At 42.1% G+C, this 27212-nt stretch overlaps 1 protein-coding gene and 1 long non-coding RNA gene across 2 annotated transcripts; one reads left to right on the top strand and one right to left on the bottom strand.

Moving 5' to 3' along the window:
- BTNL9 (butyrophilin like 9) lies at window positions 1-25835 on the bottom strand. Its single transcript, XM_015086494.3, has 10 exons — window positions 24616-25835; window positions 22698-23045; window positions 19619-19900; window positions 14906-15034; window positions 14689-14721; window positions 14368-14388; window positions 5122-5142; window positions 4832-4858; window positions 2402-2428; window positions 1-1541 (listed from the first exon to the last, which is right to left on the bottom strand). Exons 1-10 carry the CDS (start codon window positions 24725-24727, stop codon window positions 919-921), a joined length of 1623 nt encoding a protein of 540 aa, XP_014941980.2. The 5' UTR covers window positions 24728-25835; the 3' UTR covers window positions 1-918.
- Window positions 14223-20612, top strand: LOC128314877 (uncharacterized). Its single transcript, XR_008297040.1, has 3 exons — window positions 14223-15218; window positions 15581-15672; window positions 19246-20612. It is a non-coding gene; the product is annotated as an uncharacterized LOC128314877 (long non-coding RNA).
- Window positions 25836-27212: the final 1377 nt, after the last annotated feature.

The following is a 27212-nucleotide window of genomic DNA, read 5'->3' as shown; positions in this document are numbered from 1 at the left end:
CAGACACACATCTATCTACCTACCTACATACCTATCTACCTATACCTATCACATGTGTGTGTGCTCCACATATCTGTACATATAAAAAAAAAACGTGAGTTCATAGAGTTACCTTTCATTTTCTTCTTTCCTTTTTCTGCATTTTTGTATTTATTTTCTGACTGAGAAACCTCTCGGCACACTTAGGGAATTTTCTTATTTGCTCAATTCCTTGTTGATCAATTCTTGTCATTATTCATTATAATGTTCAAGCTGTCTCATAACTGGCTAGTGGAGCCTCTTCATCCTAGTTCCTACGTCCCCATCAGTTTCTGAGCACATTTGAATACACAGTGTTCCAGATTCACCTGTACTTTCTCTGCTCCAACCCTGGAATCAGCCATTTCTCCAAGTTCATTTCAGTGAGAAGTGCCATTTAACACTGGGATCTAAGCCCTAAGTGAACTCATTGCTTATGAAGTGTCATTGCTTCTAGACATTTTAGAACTAGAAAACATATACAAAAAGTATAAGAAATATACAAGCTAACCGATACTTCTTATCCAGTCCAGTAAGATTTCCCTCCAACTTTCCTCCATTCCAGTTTCTTTCTGGTCTTCCACAGTGCATACTATGGCTAATGACAGCATGAATTTATTGTTATTCATTTGCTTTTTCTTACCATCCACACAAACAAGCTTTGGAATTGCCTCTTTTTCTTAAAGAAAATCGTGTGTGTGTGTGTGTGTGTGTGTGTATTTATATGTATATATGTGTATACACACACATATAAGCAAAGGTTCCTCTTTTTGTTCCCTTTCTGCTGTGCTCTTTAGCCTTTGCTGACATTTTTGTGATGCTTCCTCCGTAGAAGCGGGAGAGCATAAAGTATCCAGGAAGCCGCCAAAGACCCAGACCCGCAGGCAAAAGAGTGCCTCACTATAGGCCCAGGGTGGGATCTGTGGGCTCATAGGGCTGTAACCAGGTGTCACGGTCATCCTCTTCCAGGTCTTGTGTCCCCCTAATAGGCAATGGACAGATGGTTAGGGGATCCGGGTGTTCACCACCGTCGTGAGCTCTGGGCCTGAAATACGCACAGAGCGTGCCTGAGAAGGTGTCGGTAAAGGTGAAGATGTGGGAGCCGTCGGACACGTTGAAGAAGGACAATTTTCCTGCCTCCCAGTCCAGGAAGATGCCCACACGCCGGGGCGGCACGCGCAGGGTGAGCGGGATGCGGTGTGGGTCCAGGACGAAGTACTCACAGTGGTTCCACAGCCCCATCACCCAGTAACCGCTGGCCGGGCTTAGGCGCACTGGCCCCAAGCGGGGAACTGCAGCCAGACACACACCCAGGAACCAGCGGCTGCGCCGTCCCACATACACTTCCCAGTAGTGTCGGCCAGCTGAGAAGCGCTCACAGCTCAGCACGCACGTCTGCTCAGAGAACCGCTGCTGGTCCGCCGCCACAGAGCCGGACACTGCTGCGCAAGAGGACACGCTCTTGCCATCCTCGGAGACCTCCAGGCTGCGGTGCGCCGAGGCCGGATCAAGGGTTACATGCACTGTGCAGAGGCACGGGTTTAAGGTTTGTGGAGGACGGTTCTGGGCCCTGCCTGTCCCCTTCCCTGACAAGTAAACCGTAGTGCTCCTGGTGGTCATTCCCACCCTAAAACCATCCCTGTTTACTGAAGCAGCTTGCAAGTCACTCCTGAGCACCTGAAAGCCGCAGGAGGAATCATATTTCTTTCCTGAAGTTTCCTGAATGCCATACTAGGTGCCACGGAGAGCAGAGATAGAAAGCAAGATAGATTCGTGGAGATGGAGGCAGGCTCACTTCTCCCAACTCCTGGTCAAGGTGAAGAGGCTCCTGGCTGGTCCAATTCCTGGATGCCACCACTCTGTGTGACCTTGAGATCATCATGTGAACTCTGAGCCTCAGTTTTATAGCAATGTTAGGATTTTAAAATGGAAAGGGACCTCTGAGATCATCTGGTCCAGTGCCCTGCACTTCAACACCTCACCCCTCAAAGCACACCCATTTAATAGATGAGAACCTTAAGGATCTCTTCTTTCAGATAAGAGGTTCCTACAAACAGGCCCTAGCAGCCTTCCTGCCAGATGAAAACAAATCTGGTAAAACGCAGAAAATGATGTGCTTTTAAAGAAGATATGCGCGTGTATGAGTATAATGTGCATGCACAAAAATGTGCATGTGTGAGTATAATCAGATGTGCACATGCAGGCATATGTGTCATGTCGTATATGTGCAAAGGTAGGATTATGCTGTATGTGTGTGTGTGCATGCAGGCTTCATACTTGGCTCTTGGACAGACCCTTCCTCTAATCTCAGATCTCTCCACCTCCCTTGTGTGTAAAATCCAGCCAACCCAATCACAAGTTACAGTCCCTTGACTTCAGTTACCTGCATACTGTTGGGCTGCCCTCCATTCTGAAACCAAGAAGAAAGGAAAACAGGTTTAGAGATCTGAGCCAGTAACTCTAGAACGTTGAGGGAGACTCAAGATGCATGAGGAATGGCACAAACCCAATGATCTCCTTCCTACTGTGACAGGTAGAGTCCAGATTGGTCTGGGTTCACCATGGCATTTCTCTGGGAATTTAGAATTGGGTAGGTGGGTGGTGTCATTGCTGGGTTATACCAAATCTGTATGCAGTCTAACCTTGTGCTGAGAAAGGCAGGAGAACAAAGGATGTAGGCAAAGAGAACCAATACAGGTGGCTGAGATGCCCTGAAAGTTGCACATGAAGTTTCAATCTGACCAGCAGGCTCAGTCCAAGGGGGCCTGGTTGAACATGGCTCCTGTCCTAACATGTCCTTTAGACATTATGTCTTGCATCCTTTCTTAATATGAACCATTCTGAGTTGATTTCTGTTTTGTTTTATCTTATTTTGCTTTACAAAAGAGAAATCAACAAATCACAAAATAGCAAAAGTAATAGAAGTTTTCAGAGATTCATAAATTTATAGCAGGGCCTTTCAAACCTGTTTTTACATCAGAATAACTAGTAGAACTTTATTTTTTTAAGTTTATTTATTTTGAGAGAGCAAGCTAATGGGGGAGGAGCAGAGAGAGAGGGAGAGAGAGAATCCTAAGAAGGCTCAACACTGTCAGTGCAGAGCCTCATGTGGGGCTCGAACTCCCATGATGTGGGACATCATGACCTGAGCCAAAGTCAGACGTTTGACTGGGCCACTTAGGCACTTTTGGATTTTTTAAAAGGATTTTGTAAATTTATCCTAAAATTTAAAATGGACCTAAAAATGTCCGTTCACTTTTAAAAATGTCTGTTCACTCCCAGAAAAGGAGAATAACTTGTACTTTTGGGTACAAAAGCCACAGCAGTGAGAACAATGAAGTAATAGGTGGTCAAAATATAGTCCTATCTACACATGGGAACCAAATATTAACTAAGAGCAATACCCACATCAATGGGGAAATCACAGATGATGTAGTAGATGGCAACCTTCAGATGGATTAAAGACATACACATAACACATATAAAGTGAACAGAAGAAAGTGGAAGAGAGTATCTTTGTGACCTAAGTGTGAGGAAGTTTTTCTTCAGTAGAATTTCAAAAACACCTGACATAAGGTAAAATTTTGATGAAGATATATCTGCATAAGAATATTAATCCCTCACTGGTATTAAACATTGTAAATTCCTTCTTTAATCTGTCACCTGCTATCAGCTATGTCCATGGTTTCCTACTGAAAAGAAATCATTAATTTTGATAAAATCTAATTCATCAAATTTTTATCTTATGACTTGAGTTTTTGAAACTTTGTTGGTGATATGTGTATGTATGTACACATGTCTCCTTGAATCAATAAAAGAAAGATAGTAACCTCATACTAAAAATAGCCAAAGGACATGAACTGGCAATATTCAAAAAAGGAAGCCCCAAAAGTCATCTAGCATATGAAGAGATGCCCAAACTTCTTAGTGTCCAGAGGAGGACAGACTGAAAGAACAATGAGCAATCACTCATCTCCATTGACAAGCTAACTTAGCAAGCTGGCTCATATGGGATGTAGCATGTGGAACCTCCATGTACTGCCAATGGCAGGATGATGATACTGCCTTTGGGGGATCCTTCTATCCCACTTAGTGACATATCCCCTCCCCCATGGACCAGCAATTCCCTTCCTGGGTACACATCCCAGAGAAATATCCACATAAAGCCAGAAGGCAACACATTTGAAGCTATTCAGTCAGCAATGTGTGTGGTGGTATGGAGTTAGAGGCAGGCTGGATGTCTGTTCCAAGAAGGTGGCCGGCTAAAATGGAGTACTCCACTGCAAGGAGACACAGACCAGATGTAGTGGCAGGAACGGGTATTAAAACACAGTGATGAGTGAAAAAAGCAAGGAACAGCACAAGACTGTAAATGTCATTTACAGAAACTAAAATGTTTGTGCACAAAGAAGAAATTCACCTTTTGCAAGAATACATACAAAATAAACCTACACATTAGACTGCTTTATGTAGGGAATGGAAGAAGGTATAGGGGAAAATATTTACATATAGGTCAACATGCCCATTCTAGACCCACAAGTCACAGTCTTTGAGGGTCGGTACCAGGATCTAGATAATTCTGATGTGCAACCATAATTTTCACCAATGGCTTACAATATGCTTACACCTCAGGACGATATGAAAGTAAATATGAGAGCAAAACTAGAATATGACTTCTATTAAGTGACATACATTAATGCATGCCATGTGCCTGTGGAATAAAACAGAATGAAGCATGGGTGGTTAGTCAGAGTGAGTGACTGGGATGTTGAGATGTAAAGTGGACAGTGGGAGGGAGACAGATTTCACTCACCAGCCTGGCCTTCAGCCCTTCTCCAGTCTGAAGCAGTCATGGAAAAATGGAATCAGAACATCAGGTCAGTGCTGCTTCCCTGCTCACACACTGCATTTTGCACCCACCCCTGCCCTTCTCCTCTTTCTCCTGACACCCACATTGCTATCAGCATTTTCTCCCGCCACCCACATTGCTATCAGCATTCCATACTGGGCATCATAGTTGGTTGGGATATGAAAAGAACATACATGGAAAATCAGATGCTAAAAGGTAGACAAGAAGAAATAATCCCAAAAGGGGTCACTTACCAAGCTCTGTCTGAAGCTTCCCTGTAAGCAAAACACACAGAGAAAACATCAGTCTTTGGGTAAGGGGAACTACCTTCCCAAGGTAGTTAGGCCACTGGGAAGAGGTTTCTTAGTCTTAAACCACTGCTCACCACATCTCATCTTAGTCTCTGTACCACCAATCTACGGGATTCTTCTGCTTCATCCTATTCTTTGCTCTAAGGCAAAAATCTGCACAAGGCTGGAAAAGAAAAACAGGTCCTGATACTAAGGGGCTTCTTTCCAGGGCTCATGTCTGGTTTGAGAGACTACTGCTCTTTTGCCCTGCAGTCAGAAACTTTTCCTAGGGAGGAGGTCCTTCATAAGTCCAGGCATTGAACACAGCCTGTGTAAGCCTCAGGGTCACTTACTAGGTACACTATTTAAAAGACTGGGAAGACATCACACTCAATTATTTCCCCTGGCCAGATATTAAGACCTTGATATTTTACCACTAGAAATGCATTCCTTTGACTTCTCCACCTTATGTCTCATTTTAAAAGTAAATCATTCTAGCAAGAAGCTTGGGAAGATGGCAGAGGTGGAGGACCCTGAGTTCATCCCATCCCATATTTTCAACTAGACATCATCTACATCCAAGTTAATCAACCGGACAGCAATCTGAAGACTAGCAGAACAAACTCCACAACTAAACACAGAGATGAAGCTGCATCTGAAAGGTTAGGAAGGTCAGAAAGGTAAAGGAGGCTGTCTGTAGGAAAGAAGGAGCTGCACACATGGAAAGAGCAGAGAAATGGGCCCTCACACCAGGGTGTTCACACGTGGAAGAGTGAACCATATTTTAAATATTTTATTTATTTTTAATTTTTAAAATATTTTATTTTAAATTAAAATATTTTAAAACCATAATATTTGGTTTTAAAAACCAGAGGGACTGAATTCCTTGAGTCTGTAAAACCAGTGGGACTTGGAGTCTGGAGTTTTAAAAGTCAGCTGACTCAGTTCTGGGCAAGTCCAAGGGTGAGTGATAGTTGGGTCACTGCCCTTAAGGAGACAGCAGCCCACACAGAGAGGCAACATAAAAATCACAGTTTACACAACACTGGAGACAAGCAGGAGACAGAGCTGTTCATACTGATTTCAGAGCATGTTAGGGGACTTCAAAAATGAGAGAGCTGGAAGATGCCATTTTCCTTCCCCAAACCCCAGCATAAACACAGAGCCACCTATGGGAGACAGGGCTGCACAGACACTTTCTATAAAACCCACTGGCAGTATGCCATGTCCACAAGTTCTCCTGGGAACTAGCACACACCAACCAACTTACTAGCTTTGATCCTGGGCTCAGGGAAAATTTTGTTAAGCCATGTCACCTCCAGTCATGCATCCCCAACCACTGTTGAGCACAAGTACCAGCTATGCCCAGCCATCCTCACTCTCTTGCCCAGGCTTTTGCCCCTAGAAACCCCATAACATAGCCACCAGCCCCTGGAGTGTTTCAGGGCATCTGGCATAGGATTAGTGATCCAGCACAAACTTTGTTAGCATTGTCACCCGGCTCCCAAGTTCCCCAGCAGTCATGCCCCCTTAGAGTTGAACTGCGTGGGTCCTACTAACATCACAGAGAGCAAGCACAGCCCACAACAGGCAGCTAATTAGAGAAGACAACTACACTGAAAGGAAAAGTGACTCAAGACACAACAGCAGGACATAAACAACACATATTGGATACTCTCATGAACTGCCAGGTGTGGTGAAGAGGGGACAATGTACTGCAGGACACTCCAGGGCCCCTTCTTCATAAAGTCACTATTTCCAAATTCAGAAGACACAGTTGAATTTCTTGAATAGAAGGAGAGATAAAGAATCTCCCAGACACACAAAAACTAAAGGACTTATGACCACTAAACAAGTTCTGCAAGAAATATTAAAAATGAATCTTTGAAGATGTGGTATATATAAAATGGAATATTACTCAGGCATAAAAAGAGTGAAATCATTTGCAATGACATGGAGGGAGGTGGAGGGTATACCATATGATTTCACTCCTGTGTGGAATTTAAGAAACAAAACAAAGAAGGAAAGGGAAAAAAATAAGAGAGATAAAGGCAAACCAAGAAACAGATCTTAATTATAGAGAATAAACTGATGGCTACCAAGGGGAAATGGATGGAGGAGGGGTTAAATAGGTGATGGGGAATAGGGAATGTACTTAATTTGATGACCACCAGGTGTTGTATGGAAGTGTTGAATCTGTTGAATCACTATATTCTTCAGCTGAAACTAATATTACAACGTGTGTTTACTAACTGAACCTAAACAAACACAAAAACAAAAAGACATAAGATGACAGAATGGTTAAAAAGGAAGACCCATCTAGGGGCATCTAGGTGGCTCAGTCGGTTAAGCATCTGACTTCAGCTCAGGTCATGATCTCATGGTTCATGGGTTCAAGCCCCATGTTGGGCTCGTGCTGACATCTCAGCATCCATGTTCATTAGGGAATTTGGTCTGTAGTTCTCCTTTTTAGTGGGGTCTTTGGTTTTGCAATCAAGTTAATGCTGGCTTCATACAATGAGTTTGCAACTTTTCCTTTTATTTCTATTTTGCTATTTATGCTTTGCTGTGCAGAAGCTTTTTATTTTGATGAGTTCCCAGTAGTTCATTTTTGCTTTTGTTTCCCTTGCCTCCATAGACGTGCTGAGTAAGAAGTTGCTGTGGCCAAGATCAAAGAGGTTTTTGCCTGCTTTCTCCTCAAGGATTTTGATGGCTTCCTGTCTTACATTTAGGTCTTTCATCCATTTTGAGTTTATTTTTGTAATACACATTCTTTTCAAGTCCGCACAGGATATTCTCCAGAATAGATCACATATTAGCCCACAACACAACCCTCAACAAATTCAAGATTGAAATCATACCATGCAACTTTTATGACCATAATGCTATGAAACTAGGAAACAACCACAAGAAAAAAATATGGAAAGACTACAAATACATGGAGGTTAAACAGCATGATACTAAACAATGAATTTCTGGTCAACCAGAAATCAAAGAAGAAATTTAAAAAGTACATGGAAACAGATGAAAATGAAACCACAATGGGCCAAAACTTCTTGGATACTGCAAAACTGGTTCTAAGAGGGAAGTTGAGAGCAATACAGACCTACCTCATGAAGCAAGAAAAAGCTCAAACAGCCTAACCCTGCACCAAAGAGGTTAGAGAAAGAACAACAAACAAAACCTAAAACCAAAAGAAGGAAAGAAATAATAAAGATTAGAAAATAATTAGGTGATATAGAAACTACAAAAACCATAGAACAGATTAATAAAACCAGAAGCTGGTTCTTTGAAAAAAATCCATAAAATTTATAGCTCTTTATCCAGACTTATCAAGAAAAAAAGAGAAAGGACTCAAATAAATAAAATCACAATTGAGAGAAGAGAAAGAACAACCAACACCACAGAGATACAGTCATAAGAGAATATAACTAAAATTGGACAAACAACAAATTCGACAACGTAGAAGAAATGGATAAATTTCTAGAAATATATAAACTACCAAACTGAAACTGAAGGAAATAGAAAATTTGAAAAGACTAAAAACCAGCAAAGAAATTGAATCAGTAATCAAAAAAAACTCCCAACAAATAGAAGTCCAGAACCAGATGGCTTCACAGGAGAATTCTACCGAACATATAAAGAAGGGTTGATTTGGCCATACTTTTGTGTGTCCAATTCTGGGTTCTCTATTCCATTCCATTGGTCTATGTGTCTCTTTTTGTGCCAATACCATACTGTCTTGATGATTACAGCTTTGTAGTACAGGCTAAAATCCAGAATTGTGATGCTTCCAGCTTTGGTTTTCTTTTTCCACATTACTTTGGCTATTCAGGGTCTTTTGTGGTTCCATACAAATTTTAGGATTGCTTGTTCTAGCTCTGAGAAGAATGCTGGTGCTATTTTGATTGGGATTGCACTGAACGTGTAGATTGCATTGGGTAGTATGGACATTTTAACAATATTTGTTTTTCCTGTTCATGAGCATGGAATGCTTTGCCTTTTCTTTGTGTCTTCTTCAATTTCTTTCATAAGTTTTCTATAGTTTCCAGGATACAGATCTTTTACATCTTTGGCTAGGTTTATTCCTAGGTATTTTATGGTTCTTGATGCATTTGTAAATGTAATTGGTTCCTTGATATCTCTTTCTTTTTTTAATGTTTATTTATTTTTGAGAAAGAGAGAGACAGAGAGCAAGCAGGGGAGGGACAGAGAGAGAGGGAGACACAGAATCTGAATCAGGCTCCAGACTCTGAGTCATCAGCACATGCCTGATGTGGGGATAGAGCCCACAAACCATGAGATCATGACCTGAGCTGAAGTCAAACGCTTAACTGACTGTGCCACCCAGGTGACCCCCCCCCTTGATATCTGTTTCTGTCACTCCATTATTGGTGTACAGAAATGCAACTGATTTCTGTACACTGATTTTACATCTTGAGACTTTGTTGAATTCATGTATCAGTTCTAGCAGTTTTTGGGTACAGTCTTTTAGGTTTTCCTGAAAGGTAGAGTATCATGTAACCTGTGAAGAGTGAAAGTTTGTCTTCTTCTTTGCCAATTTGGATGCTTTTTATTTCATTTTGTTGCCTGATTGCTTAGTCTAAGACTTCCAACACTATGTTAAACAAAAGTTATGACAGTGGACATCCTTGTCATGTTCCTGATCTTAGGGGGAAAGCTCTCAGTTTTTCCCCATTGAGGATGGTATTAGCTGTGGGCCTTTCATATATGGCTTTTATGATGTTAAGGTATGTTCCTTCTATCACAACTTTCTTGAATGTTTTCATTAAGAAAGGATACTGTATTTTGTCAAATGCTTTTTCTGCATCTATTGATAAGATCATATGGTTCATATCCTTCTATTAATGTGATGTATCACATTGATTGATTTGCAGATATTGAACCAGCCCTGCAGCCTAGTAATGAATCTCACCTGATCATGTGCTATCAACAACAGTCAAATTATGGAAAGAGCCCAAATGTCCATCAACTGATGAATGGATAATGAAGATGTGGCATATACATACATACAATGGAGTACTACTTGGCAATAAAAAATAATGAAATCTTACCTTTTGCAACAACATGGATGGAACTGGAGGGTATTATGCTAAGTGAAATAAGTCAGTCAGAGAAAGACAGATATCATATGTTTTCACTCATATGTGGAATTTGAGAAACTTAACAGAAAACCATGGGGGGAAGGGAAGGAAAAAAATAGCCACAAACTGAGACAGGGCCAAACCATAAGAGACCCTTAAATATAGAGAATAAACTGAGGGTTGATGGAAGAGGGTAGGGTGGAGGGTAAAATGGGTGATAGGCATTGAGAAAGGCCCTTGTTGGGATGAGCACTGGGTGTTGTATGTAGGTGATGAATCATAGGAATCTATTTCTGAAGCCAAGAGCACACTGTATATTCCGTATGTTAGCTAACTTGACAATAAATTATATTTTTAAAAAAGTAAAAAAAAAAAGAAGAGTTAATACCTATTCTTTTCAAACTGTTCCAAAAAATATAAAAGAAAACTTCCAAATTCATTCCATGAGGGCAGTATTACCTTGATGCCAAAACCAGATAAAGACACCAAGGAAAAAAAGAGAGAGAGACAGAGACAGACGGAGAACTACAGGCCAATATCTCTGATGAACATAGATGCAAAAATCCTCAACAAAATCCTAGCAAACCAAATCCAATAGTACTTTTAAAAAATCATTCACCATGATCAAGTGAGATTTATTCCTGGGCTGCAAGGGTGCCATATTCACAAAGCAATCAATGTGATACATCACATCAATAAGAAAAAAGATAAGAACCATATCAGCCTTTCAATAGATTCATAAAAAGCATTTGACAAAGTACAACATCCACGCATGACAAAAACCCTCAACAAAATAGGTTTAGAGATAACATGCTTCCACATAATAAAGGCCATCTATGAAAAATCCACAGCTAATATCATCCTTAATGGGGAAAAATTGAGAACTTTTCTTCTACGGTCAGGAACAAGACAGGGATGTCCACTCTCAGCACTGTTATTTAACATAATCCTGGAAGTCCTAGCCTCAGTAATCAGACAACAAAAAGAAATAAAGGGAATCCAAACTGGTAAGGAAGTAGTAAGACTTTACTATTTGCAGATGACATGGTACTCTATATAGAAAACCCAAAAGACTTCACTAAAAAACTGCTAGAACTGATAAAAGAATTCAGTAAAGTCACAGTGTAACAAATCAACACATAGAAACCTGTTGCATTTCTATACACCAAGAATGAAGCACCAGAAATAAATTAAGGAATCAGTTCCATTTATAATTGTGCCAACATCAATAAGATACTCAGAGGGGCATCTGGGTGGCTCAGTCAGTTGAGTGTCCGACTTCGGCTCAGGTCATGACCTCACAGTTTGTGGGTTCGAGCCCCACATCGGGCCCTGTGCTGACAGCCCAGAGCCTGGAGCCTACTTCCGATTCTGTGTGTGTCTCTCTCTCTCTGCCCCTCCTCTGTTCATGCTCTGTCTCTCTCTCTCTCTCAAAAATAAATAAACATTAAAAAATTTTTAATAAAATACTTAGAAATAGACCTACCCAAAGAGATAAAAGAACTGTATTCTGAAAACTATAAAACACTGATGAAAGAAATTTAAGATGACACAAAGAAATGGATAGACATTTCATACTCATGGATTGGAAGAACAAATATTGTTATAATGTCTACACTACCCAAAGCAATCTACACATTTGATGCAATCCATGTCAAAATATCAACAGCATTTTTCACAGATCTAGTACAAACAATACTAAATTTTGTGTGAAACCATGAAGAATAGCCAAAGATATCTTGAAAAGGAAAAGCAAAGCTAGGTGAATCACAATTCTGGACTTCACGTTATATTACGAAGCTGTAGTAATTAAAACAGTATGGTATTGGCACAAAAATAGACACACATAGATCAATAGAACAGAACAGAAAACTCATAAATGAACCTACAACTATATGGTCAGTTAATCTTCAACAAAGCAGGAAAGAATATTCAATGGAGAAAGACATTGTCTTCAACAAATGGTGTTGGGAAAACCAGACAGCAACATGCAAAAGAATGAAATGGACCACTTTCCTACACGATACACAAAAGTAAATTCAAAATGATTGAAACACTTAAATGTGAGACAGGAAACTATTAAATTCCTAGGAGAACACAGGTAGTAACATTTTTGACATTGGCCACGGCAATTTCTTTCTAGATACATCTCCCAAGGCAAGGAAAACAAAAGCAAAAATAAACTATTGGGACTTCAGCAAAATAAAAAACATCTTCACAATGAAGGAAACAATCAACAAAACTGATTGTTTCGTGAATCTGATAAATTACTCACACTTCCTTGCAAATTAGTATCCAAAATCTATAAAGAACTTATAAAACTCAACAACCCAAAACCAAATAAACATGAATAGACATTTTTTTCCAAAGAAGACCAAGACATGGCCAACAGACACATGAAAATATTCTCAATATCACTCATCATCAGGTAAATACAAATCAAAACCACAATGAGCTATCACACCTATCAGAATGGCTAAAATCAACAACTTAGGAAACAACAGGTGTTGGCAGGGATATGGAGAAAGGGGAACCCTCTTGCACTGTTGATGGGAATGCAAACTGGTGCAGTCACTCTGGAAAACAGTATGGAAGTTTATCAGAAAGTTAAAAGTATAGACCAATTATGATCCAGCAATTGCACTGCTAGGTAGTTATCCAAAGAATACAATGAATACAATGAATACAAAGAATACAATGCTCATTATTGCAGCATTATTTACTATAGCCATGGAAGCAGCCCAAATGTCCATCAATTGATGAATGGATAAAGAAGAAGTGGTGTGTGTGTGTGTGTGTGTGTGTGTGTGTAATGTAATATTATTTAGCCATAAAAAGAATGAAATCTTGCCATTTGCAAGACATAGATGAAGCTGCAGAGTATGATGCCAAGCAAAATAAGACGGAGAAAGAGAAATACTGTGTTATTTCACTCATATGTGGAATTTAAGAAATAAAACAAACAAGCAAAAGGTAAATATAAGAGAGAAAGAGATAAAGACATCAAGAAATAGACTGGAACAAACAGAGGGGAGGTCGGTGGGGGTGGGTTAAATAGGTGATGGGGATTAAGGAGTGCACTTGTCTGTATGAGCATTGGGTGATGCATGGATGTGTTGAATCACTATATTGTACACCTGAAACGAATATAACACTGTATGTTAACTAACTGGAATTAAAAACTTTTTAAAAAAGTAAATCCTCCTAGGGGCGCCTGGGTAGCTCAGTCAGTTGAGCATCTCACTTCAGCTCAACTCTTTATCACCCAGTTCATGGGTTCAAGCCCCACATCGGGCTCTGTGCTGAACTCTTGCTCAGAGCCTGGAGCCTGCTTCAGATTCTGTGTCTCCTTCTCTCTCTGCCCCTCCCTTGCTCGTGCTCTCTGTCTCTCAAAAATAAATAAATATAAAATTAAAAAATTAAAAAGTAAATCCTCCTAGGAAAGGCAACACTATACATTAATTTAGACCAGCGTGTTAATTACTTACTATAGTTGCCCTTCCACAGGACTAGGTGGACTACAACACAAGATTCTGGAACCTCATAATTTTGCCTGGAGTTTTACTGCAGCATGCAAGGTGGTTCCTGAGGTCTTCCCCCCACCCACCCACCCAATCCCCACACCTATTGTGGCCTTCTCCTCCATCTCTCCATTCCTTTGGATTCACTCTACCCTCCTCTGTTCAGGCACACAGCCCATGGTGCTGAGTTCCTTGGGGAGAAAAGTGAATCTGATAAATTACTCACACTTCCCTGCAAATTAAACGTGCCTCCCTTCTCAGTGTCATTTGCATTAAAAAGAGAAAGATATCCTAGGAAGATGAACGTTTAATGGTGGAATTGTAACCGAATCCTATAATTTGCAGGAGAGGGGCTGGCAGGGTTTGTCTGGGGGCGGGTCTGAAGTCAGACATACTTCACTGCTGCACGAGAGTTATTTGGGGGTGGAGAGGTGGGCGGAGCAGAAGGATGGGTTTAGAATTAGATTGTTGCGGTCCATCACTCTCCACAGGGAGCCTAAACTACTGAACATCTTCCACCCCGCACGCATCGGGTTACCCCACTAGTCGGTAGTCTCACTGTGGGCGTGGTACCCAGAACTTACCCAGCTCTTCTGTGAGTCTCCCTAGAGAAAAAACGAAGAAAAGAGGAAAATCTCAATTGATGTACACTGAGGCTTCACTTCTCCAAAGAGCACAGACTCGGCCCCAGTGCGTTCTGAGGAACCAGGAGGGGCTACACGCGAGGGAGGAGCGGGCTCCGTGGCAGGGGAAGTGGCAAAGCAAACCTCCGCCACCGCGTTTCTCACTTCCAAGCGCCCCGGGTCTGAAGTACTCGCCTTCCTGAACCAGCAAATTCCCCCTCTCCCCACCACCTTCAGCTAGTTAAGGGTGCGGGCAAAGAGCGCGCCTCTTTCCCTGCTTACCTTTGTCCTTCTCAGCCTGCTCCTTCAACTTTTCTGAAAAGAGGAAAGAAGGGGAGGGCACGTAACGGTACACACTCGCCTGCTGTTTCCAAGGCCCACCCCAGCCCCGCGTTTTCGCAAGACCGCACCTCTTTGGTGCCCTCTCCGCGGGCCTCCTCCTCCACTTTCCTCCCAGCAAAGCCTGAGCCTGGCGGGAGGCCCCCAGCCTGCCCCGTACCTTGGGACCTACGTTGCTTCTGAAAGAAGTACAGCGCCAGCGTCAAGAGAAAAGCCAGGAGGAATGGCAGTCCCACCAGAGACCCAAGGAAAGCTCTCTTCCAGGGTGAGGTTCCGGGTAAAAATGCATCTGGAAAACACCCCACAAGGAGTTGTTTCGCTTTAGGCGCCACTAAACACTAAGTGAGAAGACTATTCTGGACCCAGCGTGCCGGAAATCCTTCCAAGTTGGCAGGCGTTAAACCTTCTGGGCAGCACCATAGCAATCTGTGAAAACTGGCATCATGACAGCGGCCGCACCACGCTCTCCCCAGGTAGGACCCTGAGGAATAGTGGCCAGCTCGAACTTGCTTAGTGGAAAAGGGAAATTGAAGGATGTGGAAGGGAGGTAGTGATGGACCCCACCCACTCTCCCAGCTTAGAACTTCTGTGACCATGGCTCTGTCCTCCCTCTACTCTCCACAATTGTCCTATATCTGAAGAACTTGAAAATCCAAGGTGTTGGTATCCAAAGAACGGTGAATTATTGCTCTCTACTGCTAGGGTCAACTCCACAAGTCATTTCATTTTGCCAACTTCTTATAAACACTTGCTTTTACTTCTCATCACACCTTTGGAAGAAATGTTAGCAAAATTGCTTAAGGGTTGACTACCAGTTCCCCCTTGTCCTCCCCAGGCTCACTGAGGAGGCTCTGCCCTGAAGCAAGATGTGGCCCAGGCCCACTCAGACAGGGGCTAGATGGCAAAGAGATACATGGAAAATGGAAGGTAACTCTTTCAAAATTCTTGTGGCAATTTAATGGAATAATTTGGTGTCTGTTAAAGATAATTATTTTTCAAGTGATGATTTTAGTTCAGTGGTCTTTTTAAAAATACATTTTTCTTTTTTATTGTGGTAAAATGTATAACAAAATTTACCATCTTAACCATTTTTGAGAGTACAATTCAGTGGCATTAAGTTACTTTCACATTGTTGTGGATCATCATCATCATCCATCTCCACAACTCTTTTCAAATTCCCGAACTGAAATTCTACTCATTAAATACTAACTCCCCATTTCCCAGCCACCCCAACCCAGTCTCTGGCAACTCCTATTCTACCTTCCATCTCTAAATGAATTTGATGACTCCAGTCACCTCACTGTAAGTGAATCAAACAATATTTGTTCCTTGGTGTCTGGCTTATTTCACAGCATGGAGTTTCCTCAAGAGTTAAAAATAGAACTACCTTATGATCCAGCAACTCACAATTAGATATTTGCCCAAGGATACAAAAACAGAATTCAAAGGGATTACATGCACCCGTATGTTTATTGCAGTATTATCAACAATAGCCAAGATATGGAAGCAGCCCAAGTGTCCATTGTCTGATGAATGGACAGAGAAAACATGTATACATATACAATGGAATATTACTCTGCCATAAAAAGGATGAAATCTTGCTATTTGCAAAACATAGATGGAGCTAGAGAGTTTTATGCTAGGTGAAATAAATTAGTCAGAGAAAGAAAAATACCACATGATTTCACTCATGTGTGGAAATTAAAAAACAAAGGAACAAAGGGAAAAGAAGAGAGAGAGAGGCAAACCAAGAAACAAACTCTTAACTATAGAGAACAAACTAATGGTTACCAGAGGGGAGGTTGGGTGAAGGATGGTTAAATAGGTGATGGGGATTAAGGAGTGCACTTGTCATGATAAGTACATCATCACTGGGTGATGTTTGGAATTGTTGAATCACTATGTTGTACACTTGAAACTAATATAACACTGTATGTTAACTAACTGGAATTAAAGTAAAAACTTTAAAAAGTTATGGCCTTATTAATATACTATGTATGATATTCAAAAAAGTTGATTTTGTATAATCATTTGCATTAGTGTGCAATATTCATTTTTACTGCTTTTGTGTTTCCTACCTTTATACTGTCATTTTTGATCTCTTCTTTCCACACAAAGAGTCCCTTTTAATATATCTCCCAGGGCTGGTTTAGTAGGTCATTAACTCCTTAAGTTTTTGTTTGTCTGGGAAACTCTTTATCTTTCCTTCTATTCTTAATGATAGCCTTGCTAGATAGTATATTCTTGGCTGCAGATTTTTCCCATTCAGCACTTTGAATAATCATCATTTCCTTTTGGCTTGCAATGTTTCTATTAAAAAATCTGCTAACCTTATGGGCTTTCCCTTGTAAGTTATTGACTTCTTTTGTCTTGGTGCTTTTAAGACTTTTTATCACTATATTTTGCAAATTTATTTTTTATTTCTAAAAAAGTTTTTTAATTTTTATTTATTTTTGAGAGAGAGAGAGACAGAGCATGAGCGGGGGAGGGGCAGAGAGAGAGAGAGAGAGACAGAGACAGAGACAGAGACAGAATCTGAAGCAGGCTTCAGGCTCTGAGCTGTCAGCACAGAGCCCAATGCGGGGTTTGAACCCATAGACTATGAGATCATGACCCGTCTTGATCAGTAATGTCCTTCAGTCTTTTCTCAAGTCCAGTGATTATCCTTATGGTTATTGCTTTAATTTATCTATCAGGTATGTTACTTATTTCTGTTTCACTTAGATCTCTTTGTGATAATTTTCTCTGTCATTTTGTCTGCCCCTCTGTGTCTGTTTCTCCGTGTTAAGAAAGTTAGCTATGTTTTCTGCTTTTGAAAGTTACTTTATGAAGAATCGATCCTGGAGTGCCCTGCAGTACAGTGTCCCCTGTTTACAAGGAACAGGAACTTCAGGAAAACATCCTATGTGTTTTGCTTATGCCTTACTGTTGAGTTTGAGTCAGTTTTCTTTTCAATGTAGTTGTCTTCCCTCACTCTTCTCTTGTTGTGGGCTATGCTTGCTCTCTGTGACATTAGTGGGACCTAGGCATGCTAGCTGTGATGGACACTTGCGAGTGTGGTGGAGGTGTTAGCAATATTTGCATTGGACCACTTCTCCTATGCCAGATCCCCCGGAACACTGTGACAGCTGGGGGCTTTCACCAGGCTGGTATGGAAATGAGGCTGGTCACAGCACTCAATGATGGCTGAGTGTGACTGAGTATGGCCCATGATGGTGGCTCGTGGTGCAGGGCTGGGCACTGCACTGCAGCTGGGCAGGGTAGGCTGTGGAGCTGTGCACCTGTCAGCTGGGTGGGATGCATGTGCAGCTTTAACAAAATTTGCCCTGAACTCTGGGTCAAGACTACAAGTGTCTGTGCAGCCTCACCTCCCACAGATGGCTCTGTGTTTATGCTGGGAGGTGGTGGAAAAAAATGTGCCTGCTAGCTCCCTCATTTTTGGAGAATTCCCCCAACACTCTCTGAAATCACTATGAACAGATCTGACCTCTGTTTACCCCAACTTTGTGTCAACTGCCTTTTTTTATGTTGCCTCTGTGTGCAGGCTGCTGTCTTTTTAAGTGACCCAGCTGTCACACTCCCAGCTCACCCAATGCCAAATCAGCTGACTTTTAAAGCTCCAGGCTCCAAATCCCACTGTTTTTACAAACTCACAGAATTCAGCCTCTCCAGTTTTTAATGACAAACATTATGGGGAATAGTCTTCCCCATGTGAAATCCCTGGTGTGAGGGCTTGTTTCTCTGCCCTCTCTATGTGGGCAACCTCCCTTTGCATTTTTGACCTTCCTAACCTTTCAGCTGCAGCTTCTTCTCTATATTTAATTGTGGAGTTTGTTCTGCAAGTCTTCAGATCACTCTCTGGTTTGTTGACTTGGATGTGGATGATATTTAGTTGTAAATATGGGATGGGATGAGTTCAGGGTCTTCCAACTCTGTCATTTTCCCAAGTTCCTCTCTTCCTTATGGGTTTCTTAATACCATTTTCTTTTTTCTAGCTTACTTGATTGTCAGAATACAACATATAATACATATAACATACAAAATGTATGTTAAGCTCCTATTTGTGTTATAAGTAAGGCTGCCAGTCAACAGTAGATTACTAATAATTAAGTTTTGGGGAGTCAAAAGTGGTCAGCACTCTTAACCCACTGAGTTGTTTAAGGTCAACTGTAATATAACTTTATTTATACCAATGTGAAAAATGCTCCATAGGCTAGGTTTATCTTCAAGACTTAAAACAATTGGTCATGAAAATTAAAACCTTCAGTGTGTGCCTTATAATAAAATTTTGGCCCTAGATAATGGCCTCACCCTTCAGCTCATTGCCTAACCATCTTCTTCCCTGACCTACCACTTTTAAATCCACATACACACCCTACCATGCCCTAGCACACTTCCCTGCTTCATTTTCTGTACAGCACCTAAAATACTTTTTTTTAGCACCTAACATCCTCTAACCTTACAATATAATTCACTCTTTTATTTGTATTTTCTCCACAGGAATGTGAACCTGAGTGCAAGAGTTCGATATTTATTGAGGGCTCTCAATAAATATCATTTAAGGGATGAAATTAGGAACACATGGGATCTCATGATGACCTCTAATTAATAGTTTCTGGATTTCAGGGCATGGACTTTAGTGCATAAGTTGGTTCCCTGGGGCCTCCCCTGCATACTGTCTGGGTGAGTGGTAGCTGTTGTACTCTTAGTAGGTTCCTGATATCCAAATCACTAACTTTTCAGGTGTCAAGACCAGCCCACCCCATAGACAGCCAGGCCCCAGTACCACTGTGCCCTTTTAGATGGCCTTTGGAACAATGTACAGGGAGGACATGATGAGTAAGAAGATGAGGGTTAGTTGGCACCAACTGACCTGCTATCTGGATGGTGAACTCTTTCTTCTGTATCAGGAGAGAGTTCTGGATGGAGCAGGACACATTACTGTGGGCACCCCCTTGAACAATCACAGATGTTTCCAGATTGAACAGGCCCTGGGCATCCTGGACTATGGCTTCCATCTTTGGAGGCAGGCACTGTCCTTTATGATCTTTCCACTGAGCCTGGGGCTTGGGGTACCAGCCACTGGAACTGCACTTCAGCTGAATGCCTCCCTCCTTGAAGCCCTCAAGGGAGATGTGAGGGTCTGAGCCCATCCCTGGGAAAAGCAAGAAGAGTGGGAAAGATCAGGCTCCTTCCCAGAAGTTGTACATGATGTTCATGCCACCACTCACCATCTGCAGTCATTATAAGGAATCATGACTGTGACTGCTCCTAACACACATGTGGGCTCACAGCCCCCACCTGTGGAATGTAAATTACAGTTTATTTTTAAGTTTATTTATTTATTTATTTTGAGAGACAGAGTATCTGCATGTGCAAGTTGGGGAGGGGCAGACATAGAGGGAGAGAATTCCAAATAGGCTTCATGTTGTCAGCGTAGAGCCCCATATGGGGCTCGATCCCACAAACCATGATATCATGACCTGAGCCGAAATCAAGAGTTGGATTATTAACCTACTTAGCCACCCAGGTGCCCATAAATAATATTTTAAATTTGTGGTGGCATGTGGGACATGGGAACAGTAGTACCCATGAAGGACATTTGGAAATATTATGGGGGGCTATTTGGCCAAGAAGAGCTGCTGGAATTTAGTCATATTACATAAGGGACAGTCCCTTGAAGTAAAGAAAAATCCCACCCCAAATTTCAATATATTGCCCTCTGTGTCTCTTGAATCCCACCAGCATTCAAGTGCCTGTGTCACATGCACTCCTTTATTTCTCCATCCTGAGGAGCTAACTTTATATTTTGAATATGCAAAACATTAATATGTTTAGGAACATGCAGAAGAATGAAACTAGACCACTTTCTTACATCATTCACAAAAATAAACTCAAAATGGAAAAAGGACCTGAATGTGAGATAGGAAACCATCAAAACCCTAGAGGAGGAAGCAGGAAAAAACCTCTCTGACCTCAGCCGCCGCAACTTCTTACTCGACACATCTCCAAAGGCAAGGGAATTAAAAGCAAAAATGAACTATTGGGACCTCATGAAGATTAAAAGCTTCTGCACTGCAAAGGAAACAATCAACAAAACTAAAAGGCAACCAACAGAATGGGAAAAGATATTTGCAAATCACATATCGGAAAAAGGGTTAGTATCCAAAATCTATAAAGAACTCACCAAACTCCACACCCAAAAAACAATCCAGTGAAGAAATGGGCAGAAAACATGAATAGACACTTCTGTAAAGAAGACATCCAGGTGGCCAACAGACACATGAAAAGTTGCTCAACATCACTCCTCATCAGGGAAATACAAATCAAAACCACACTCAGATACCACCTCACGCCAGTCAGAATGGCTAAAATGAACAAATCAGGAGACTATAGATGCTGGAGAGGATGTGAGAAACAGGAACCCTCTTGCACTGTTGGTGGGAATGCAAACTGGTGCAGCCGCTCTGGAAAACAGTGTGGAGGTTCCTCAAAAAATTAAAAACAGATCTATCCTATTAACCAGCAAAAACACTGCTAGGAATTTACCCAAGGGATACAGGAGTGCTGATGCACAGGGGCACTTGTACCCCAATGTTTACAGCAGCACTTTCAACAATAGGCAAATTATGGAAAGAGCCTAAATGTCCATCAACTGATGAATGGATAAAGAAATTGTGGTTTATATACACAATGGAATACTACTTGGCAATGAGAAAGAATGAAATATGGCCTTTTGTAGCAACATGTATGGAACTGGAGAATGTTATGCTAAGTGAAATAAGTCATACAGAGAAAGACAGACAACATATATTTTCACTGTTATGTGGATCCTGAGAAACTTAACAGAAGACCATGGGGGAGGGGAAGGGGAAAAAAAAGTTGGAGAGAGAGGGAGCCAAACCATAAAAGACTCTTAAAAACTGAAAATAAACTGAGGGTTGATGGGGGGTGGGATGGAGGGGAGGATGGGTGATGGGCATTGAGGAGGGCACCTGTTGGGATGAGCACTGGGTGTTGTATGGAAACCAATTTGACAATAAATTTTGTATTAAAAAAATAAAAATACATTAACATATTTAAAGAGCCATACTGTAAAAAATGTGTACCAGGAAAGCCCCAAACCTTTCTCCATCCTTTCCATCCATTGCACCTTCCCCCTCTCAGGTAACCAATTTCATTAGTTCCTAGTGTATCCTTCCTGTGTTCCTTTTGTGCAATGTTTATTTTTCCTCCCACAAAAGTTTAAATGCTATAGAACTCTTTTGCACCTGTTTTTTTCTCTTGCCAACAACGTAGAAGTCACTCCACATCAGTTCATAGAGCTCCTCCTCATTTTTTCAGCTGCATACTGTGGATCATTCCAATGTGTGACATAGTCAACACCTACGCTTAGATACTAAGGTAGTTTCCACTGTTGTACAATTACAAATGATGTTACAAAGATTAAATTTATATGTATGCCTTTTTCATATTGGAGTTGTAGGAGGTTTATCTTCAGGGTAAACTCCTAGAGATGGGGTTGCAGTTTAAACGGTAGATGTGCAAGCAATCCTGTTAACTATTGCCAAATCCCCCTGCACTGGAGTTTTGCTTTCAACTTCATCATCAGGGTACAGAGCAGAAGGCCTGCTTCCCCTGTATGGTCAAACTGTTGAATTTTTGCCAATCTCTGAGGTAAAATATTGCGCATCAGGGTAGCTTTAATTTACCTTTCTTTCATGATGAGTAAAGGTGATCATCTTTTTATATGTTTAAGGGCCATTTGTATATATTTTTTGTGAACATTTACTTTGTTCATTTGCTAATGAATCTTTCTTTTTAATAGTTTTTTTTAATTAGATATATTTTCCCTTTCTCCATGTTTCTCTGTCTACTCTTGAGCAAAGCCAATCTGTCCAAATGGACCCCTTTCTCTGTCTCTCCTACTGGGGCTTGGCTAGGTCACATACCTGCTACCTCCAGCTCCCAGACTGCTTCCCTGGAGAAGTTGCTGGAGAGGAAACGGCACCCATACAGGCCCTCATCAGCAGGAATGATGCCAAGGAGTTGCAGGTTCACACTACCATCCATGATATCATCTTTGAGGAGTTTGGTCCTGTTCTGGAACTGCACCATCTGCTGGCTGTAGAGCTCCTGCCGCCCCTGGTACAGGTGGACCACTTCAGAGGTCCGACTCCGGAACCAGCGGATCTCCATATCCTCAGCATCCAGGTATGGTGACAAGTGGCATGAGAACTCCACTTCTTCCCCCACAAGTGCCAGGATGGATTCCCCAGGGCCTACCACACTGACCTCCTCTAGGATGAGAAGCCAGAAAACAGCCCAAATCAGTTCTCATCAAAGATAAATTTTTATCACATTCCTTTGCAGCTCAGGAATCTATAGTAAAAAACTCAAATAACAAAAGTAAGACACTTTACAGAACAATGGTCTTGGCTTCTTGAAGAAATAATTGTCAAATATGCCAAGTTAAAATATACACAAGGGATATTACAACCAGATACAATGTGTGGTGCTGGAGTGGTAATTTGTTTGAACCAACCATTTGCAAATGTTGCTTTGGGGACAGTTATGTAAATATAGCCAGGACATTACATGAAAAGAAATCTTTGACCAAAAAAAAAAAGAGGCAAGTTGCAGAACCATATGTACACTACTCTTTTATTTGATTAAAAAGTGACATGTTTGCATAAAAACATGTGCAGGAAAAAAAAGGCCTGAAATGAGATATACCAAATGGTTGATGGTGATAATTTCTGCATGATGGGAATAGATGTTTTCTTATCTTTTTCTTCTCTGATTTTCTAAATTTTTATAATGCACATGTACAGCTTCTCTAATAACAAAAGGTATTAAAATAATCTATGGGGGGCTCCTTGCTTCATGGATTTTTCTATCTAAAGGCCAAATCTTGCCTTCAAGATTTTTATTTATTAGAATTTTTTTATTTGATCACCCTCATAAATGGTGTCTCCATGTGGTTCCTTTACTCCCTGTTTTTTGAAATTTCCATGAGAGTTGCCATTCCTGTAGCAGTCCCTTTGCATATTGTTTCCTGCCACTCAGCATGCCCTCACTCTTCTTTCTGGCTTCACCTTTTCTCATACCTCTTTTTCTTCCTTTGAAGCTCAGCTAAAACCCAATCCCAAAGCTTTCCCTTCATGGATCCTTCCCATCCTTCACTTTGCTCATAGAATATAGTGGTGACTTTTTTTGTTTGCCCCATTTGAGACTCCTTCCTGCCCTCTGGGTATAGCCCTAACACACTTCCTACTAGCTTCCCTTTTCAGATTCCCTCAAGTTGTCTCTTCACCCACACCTGATGGCTGGCCTTCTCCTTGGGGCACGGCCTGCCTCAGTTAACACTCCATCTGTCATCTTCTTGAAAAATATATGTCCTTAAAGGGTCCACTCAAACAGTACCTTCTCTCTAGGGTTCTTCTTGGCTTTTTGGAAAAGACAGGTTTGTCTCTTACCTGTGCTCACAAATCTTTGGGTATGTTTCTCTTGCAGCCTCGTTCACATCCCTGAACAGATTTTATGTCACATCTGTCCCCCTCCCTTGACCTTCTTAAGGACCTGGGACGTGCCTCATCATTTTGGTATCCCTGGTTTCCAGCTCAGGGAATTCGAGAATTATGTTTGCATAATTAGTGTATCATCTCTGTTGGCTGCTTCTTTCATGAGAACTGTTAAGCCTGAGGTCCTTTCTGCCCTTCAAAAGCTATGGCTTATATGTGGGAGTGGAGCACTTGGCATGGCCTGGTAGGGTATGGATTTCAGCTCTGGAAGCACCTGGCAGGAGGGGTGGGCAGAAGTGGAGGTACGCATGGCCTGGCTGGCTGGGCTGCAAGTTTGACACACTACCTGAGTTCATCTCTCCAGGCCAAAGAAGAAGAAGGAGATGTGTGAATAAGAAGAGATTGTTGGACAGAGATACTTGCTGGGAGAAGTCTGGCAAGACTGGGAAATCCACCATTTCTTCTTGGCAGTGGGGCCACCTGGAGAGGAACAAAGAGATGCTGGAATGGATGCAGAGGAGCTGGAACACAGCCCAGCAGGCCTGAGGTCTGTTGCTGCCTCAATTATTTTTTATAATTACTTTTTATAATAGTTCTTATTAATCCCAGTGCTTAGCTTCTTTTAAACCATAGCCGGATGTGAGAGCTGTTTCTAATTTTACCAGGTATCACTGCTAGTGGTGTTCCTGGCCGTGCTTGGATTCATGGAGCTGCAAGGAGGCAAGGCCAAAGGGTCCCAGAGGAAGCAGCTTCTCAGGTTTTCATTGTTTAGAGTCAGGAATAGAGCCACACATTGTGTGTGGGCTCAGCTGGGACTGAGTGACTTTCCCCAAACAAAAGGAAATCTATAAGGACTCTCAGAGGAATTTTCATTCTCCCTGCCCTACTTCCCTTTGGCCTAGAACATCAGGTCCACAAACAGAGGAACAAACAGAGTTCTGATTGTTCAGAAGTGGGATGCATGCCTGACAGCAGCCTGACAGCTCCAACCACAGCCAAGACACCTTCCTCCAGTCCTAAAACCTCAAGTGAAGCCTCCATGAGGTCAGCTGGTGACTGTCTCTGTCCCTGAAAGACGTGTCTTCTAGGCCACATTAATGGAGTCATCCCATCTAGCCACACCCCCATTAGGGATCCAATAGACTCAGCCCTAGCATAGGCAAGGGATGTCCCCTTTCTGTCCTGAAACTCCCATGGGACCTGTGGTAACATTTCACAGTCTGATAGCCAGTGAGTGTGGGCAGCCCATACATCTTGGGAGACATACAAGCCTTTCCACATCTCTCCTCAGTTTAGTGGTGGGACTTTAGGCAGGTTCTATAGCTGGCTGAACCTTGATTTCTTTGCCTGAACAATGGAAGAAACCAATGCTGACTCAGGGGTCATTAAGCCTTCCATGGGAGGGCTAGATGCTCTTTAATAAATAAAAGCCAGCACCTCCTCTCTCTCTGCCTCCACCTTCCAAACTTCTTGTTCTCCATCTTCTTTTAGAGACTGCACCCTTCTCCTTTCACTCCATCATAATACCCGCAAGGGGAAGGAAGCTTTCTTCAGCCCCCCAGTCTCCCCTTCTCCTTTTTCTGCCACCCCACCCCTTTGCTTTATTCTCCTTCTCCTGAAAACATGTTCTTGGAGTCCTGTGGCTGCAAAACACTACCCACACAGCAATAGCATCATCAGGGTGTAAAGTAAAGACTTTAAAAGCTGCTGGATCCTATAGCAGAGGAGTGGTCAGAGGAGGTATATAAGCAAGTTAATGGTCTGTGTAAGTTGGGGGGAGAGGGAAATCCCTGAACTGGAAGGACCCAACCAATGGGAATACAACAGTGAGTGGGCAATGGCCTGTGAAGCCCTCCCCTCCTGGAGCTCACATGCAGGTGGGCAGGCAGAAGGGTAAGTTGGAACAGCTCCATTAATGCTTCAAAAGGGACCCTTCAGCAGGGAATGTTAGATCCCCCAGAGAGGGCTGGACTATTTTCATGGTCAGTAGCTATTGGAATCACTAGTTATAGAATAGCCAGCATAAATGGGGGCTGTGGGCTGAGGTCCAGGCTCTTGCCAGACCAGCCTCTTCCCCTTTTGGTGATGACAATAAACTGGCAGCAAAGGATTCCAGAACAGGAAGATCACCCTGGCTTTGCACTTTCTCTCCCTCTCCCTGTTCCCTTCTCTTGTACTTTATGGCTCAGTGTTTCCTGGACTCTCAAGATAGAACCCCATGAAGGCAAAGCAATGAAGGTATATCAGCACCAGCTAGTACTTTGCAAAACATGAGGGGCTCATAGACTATTTATGGATCCATTTAGATGAGTCAGATGTTGAGGAATCAGTCAAGACTTGTGTCAGGTGGTAACTCGGGTTCTCCTACCACACAGAGACAGAGCATTAGGCTCATAGTTATGGGCAGGTGGGCCTCAGAGGAGGAGCACATGCCCTGCTTTCCCTACCTCTTGGGGGGCAGTCAGTGTTCCAGGCCCAAGAATGACTAATGTGACCACAGTTCTCTGTTGTGATACACCCATGTGAATTCCATCACTAAGGCTACAGGGGAAGGAGGTCATACACACACACACACACACACACACACACACAGGCATACGTGTGCACCATAATAAAAACTAATATGAACTGAACACTTACTATCTACCAAGCACTTACCTACACAAGGAGTATTATTATTATTATTATTATCACTAATAAGTCTGAGTCAAAGACAAGTTAACTGAAGCACAGGAAGTCTAGGCAATATGCCTTCACACACAGCTAGGAGGTGGTAGAATTGGGGGGAGACAAGCCCTCACTTGTCTGGATGCAGATTCCTCACCAGCTGTGTTGTTTGCCAGGGCTGGATGCACCCTCAGTTTTCCTGTGCCCGGGAACATGGCTCCTGTTAGGGACCACCTGACTACAGCACTCACAGCAGCTCACATGCAGTGAGGAAGC

Source organism: Acinonyx jubatus, chromosome A1 (assembly GCF_027475565.1).
Source record: "Acinonyx jubatus isolate Ajub_Pintada_27869175 chromosome A1, VMU_Ajub_asm_v1.0, whole genome shotgun sequence".
Classification (NCBI taxonomy): Eukaryota; Metazoa; Chordata; class Mammalia; order Carnivora; family Felidae; genus Acinonyx; species Acinonyx jubatus.
The sequence above is the reverse complement of the archived record's forward strand: the minus strand, read 5'-3'. Positions and strand labels throughout refer to the sequence as shown.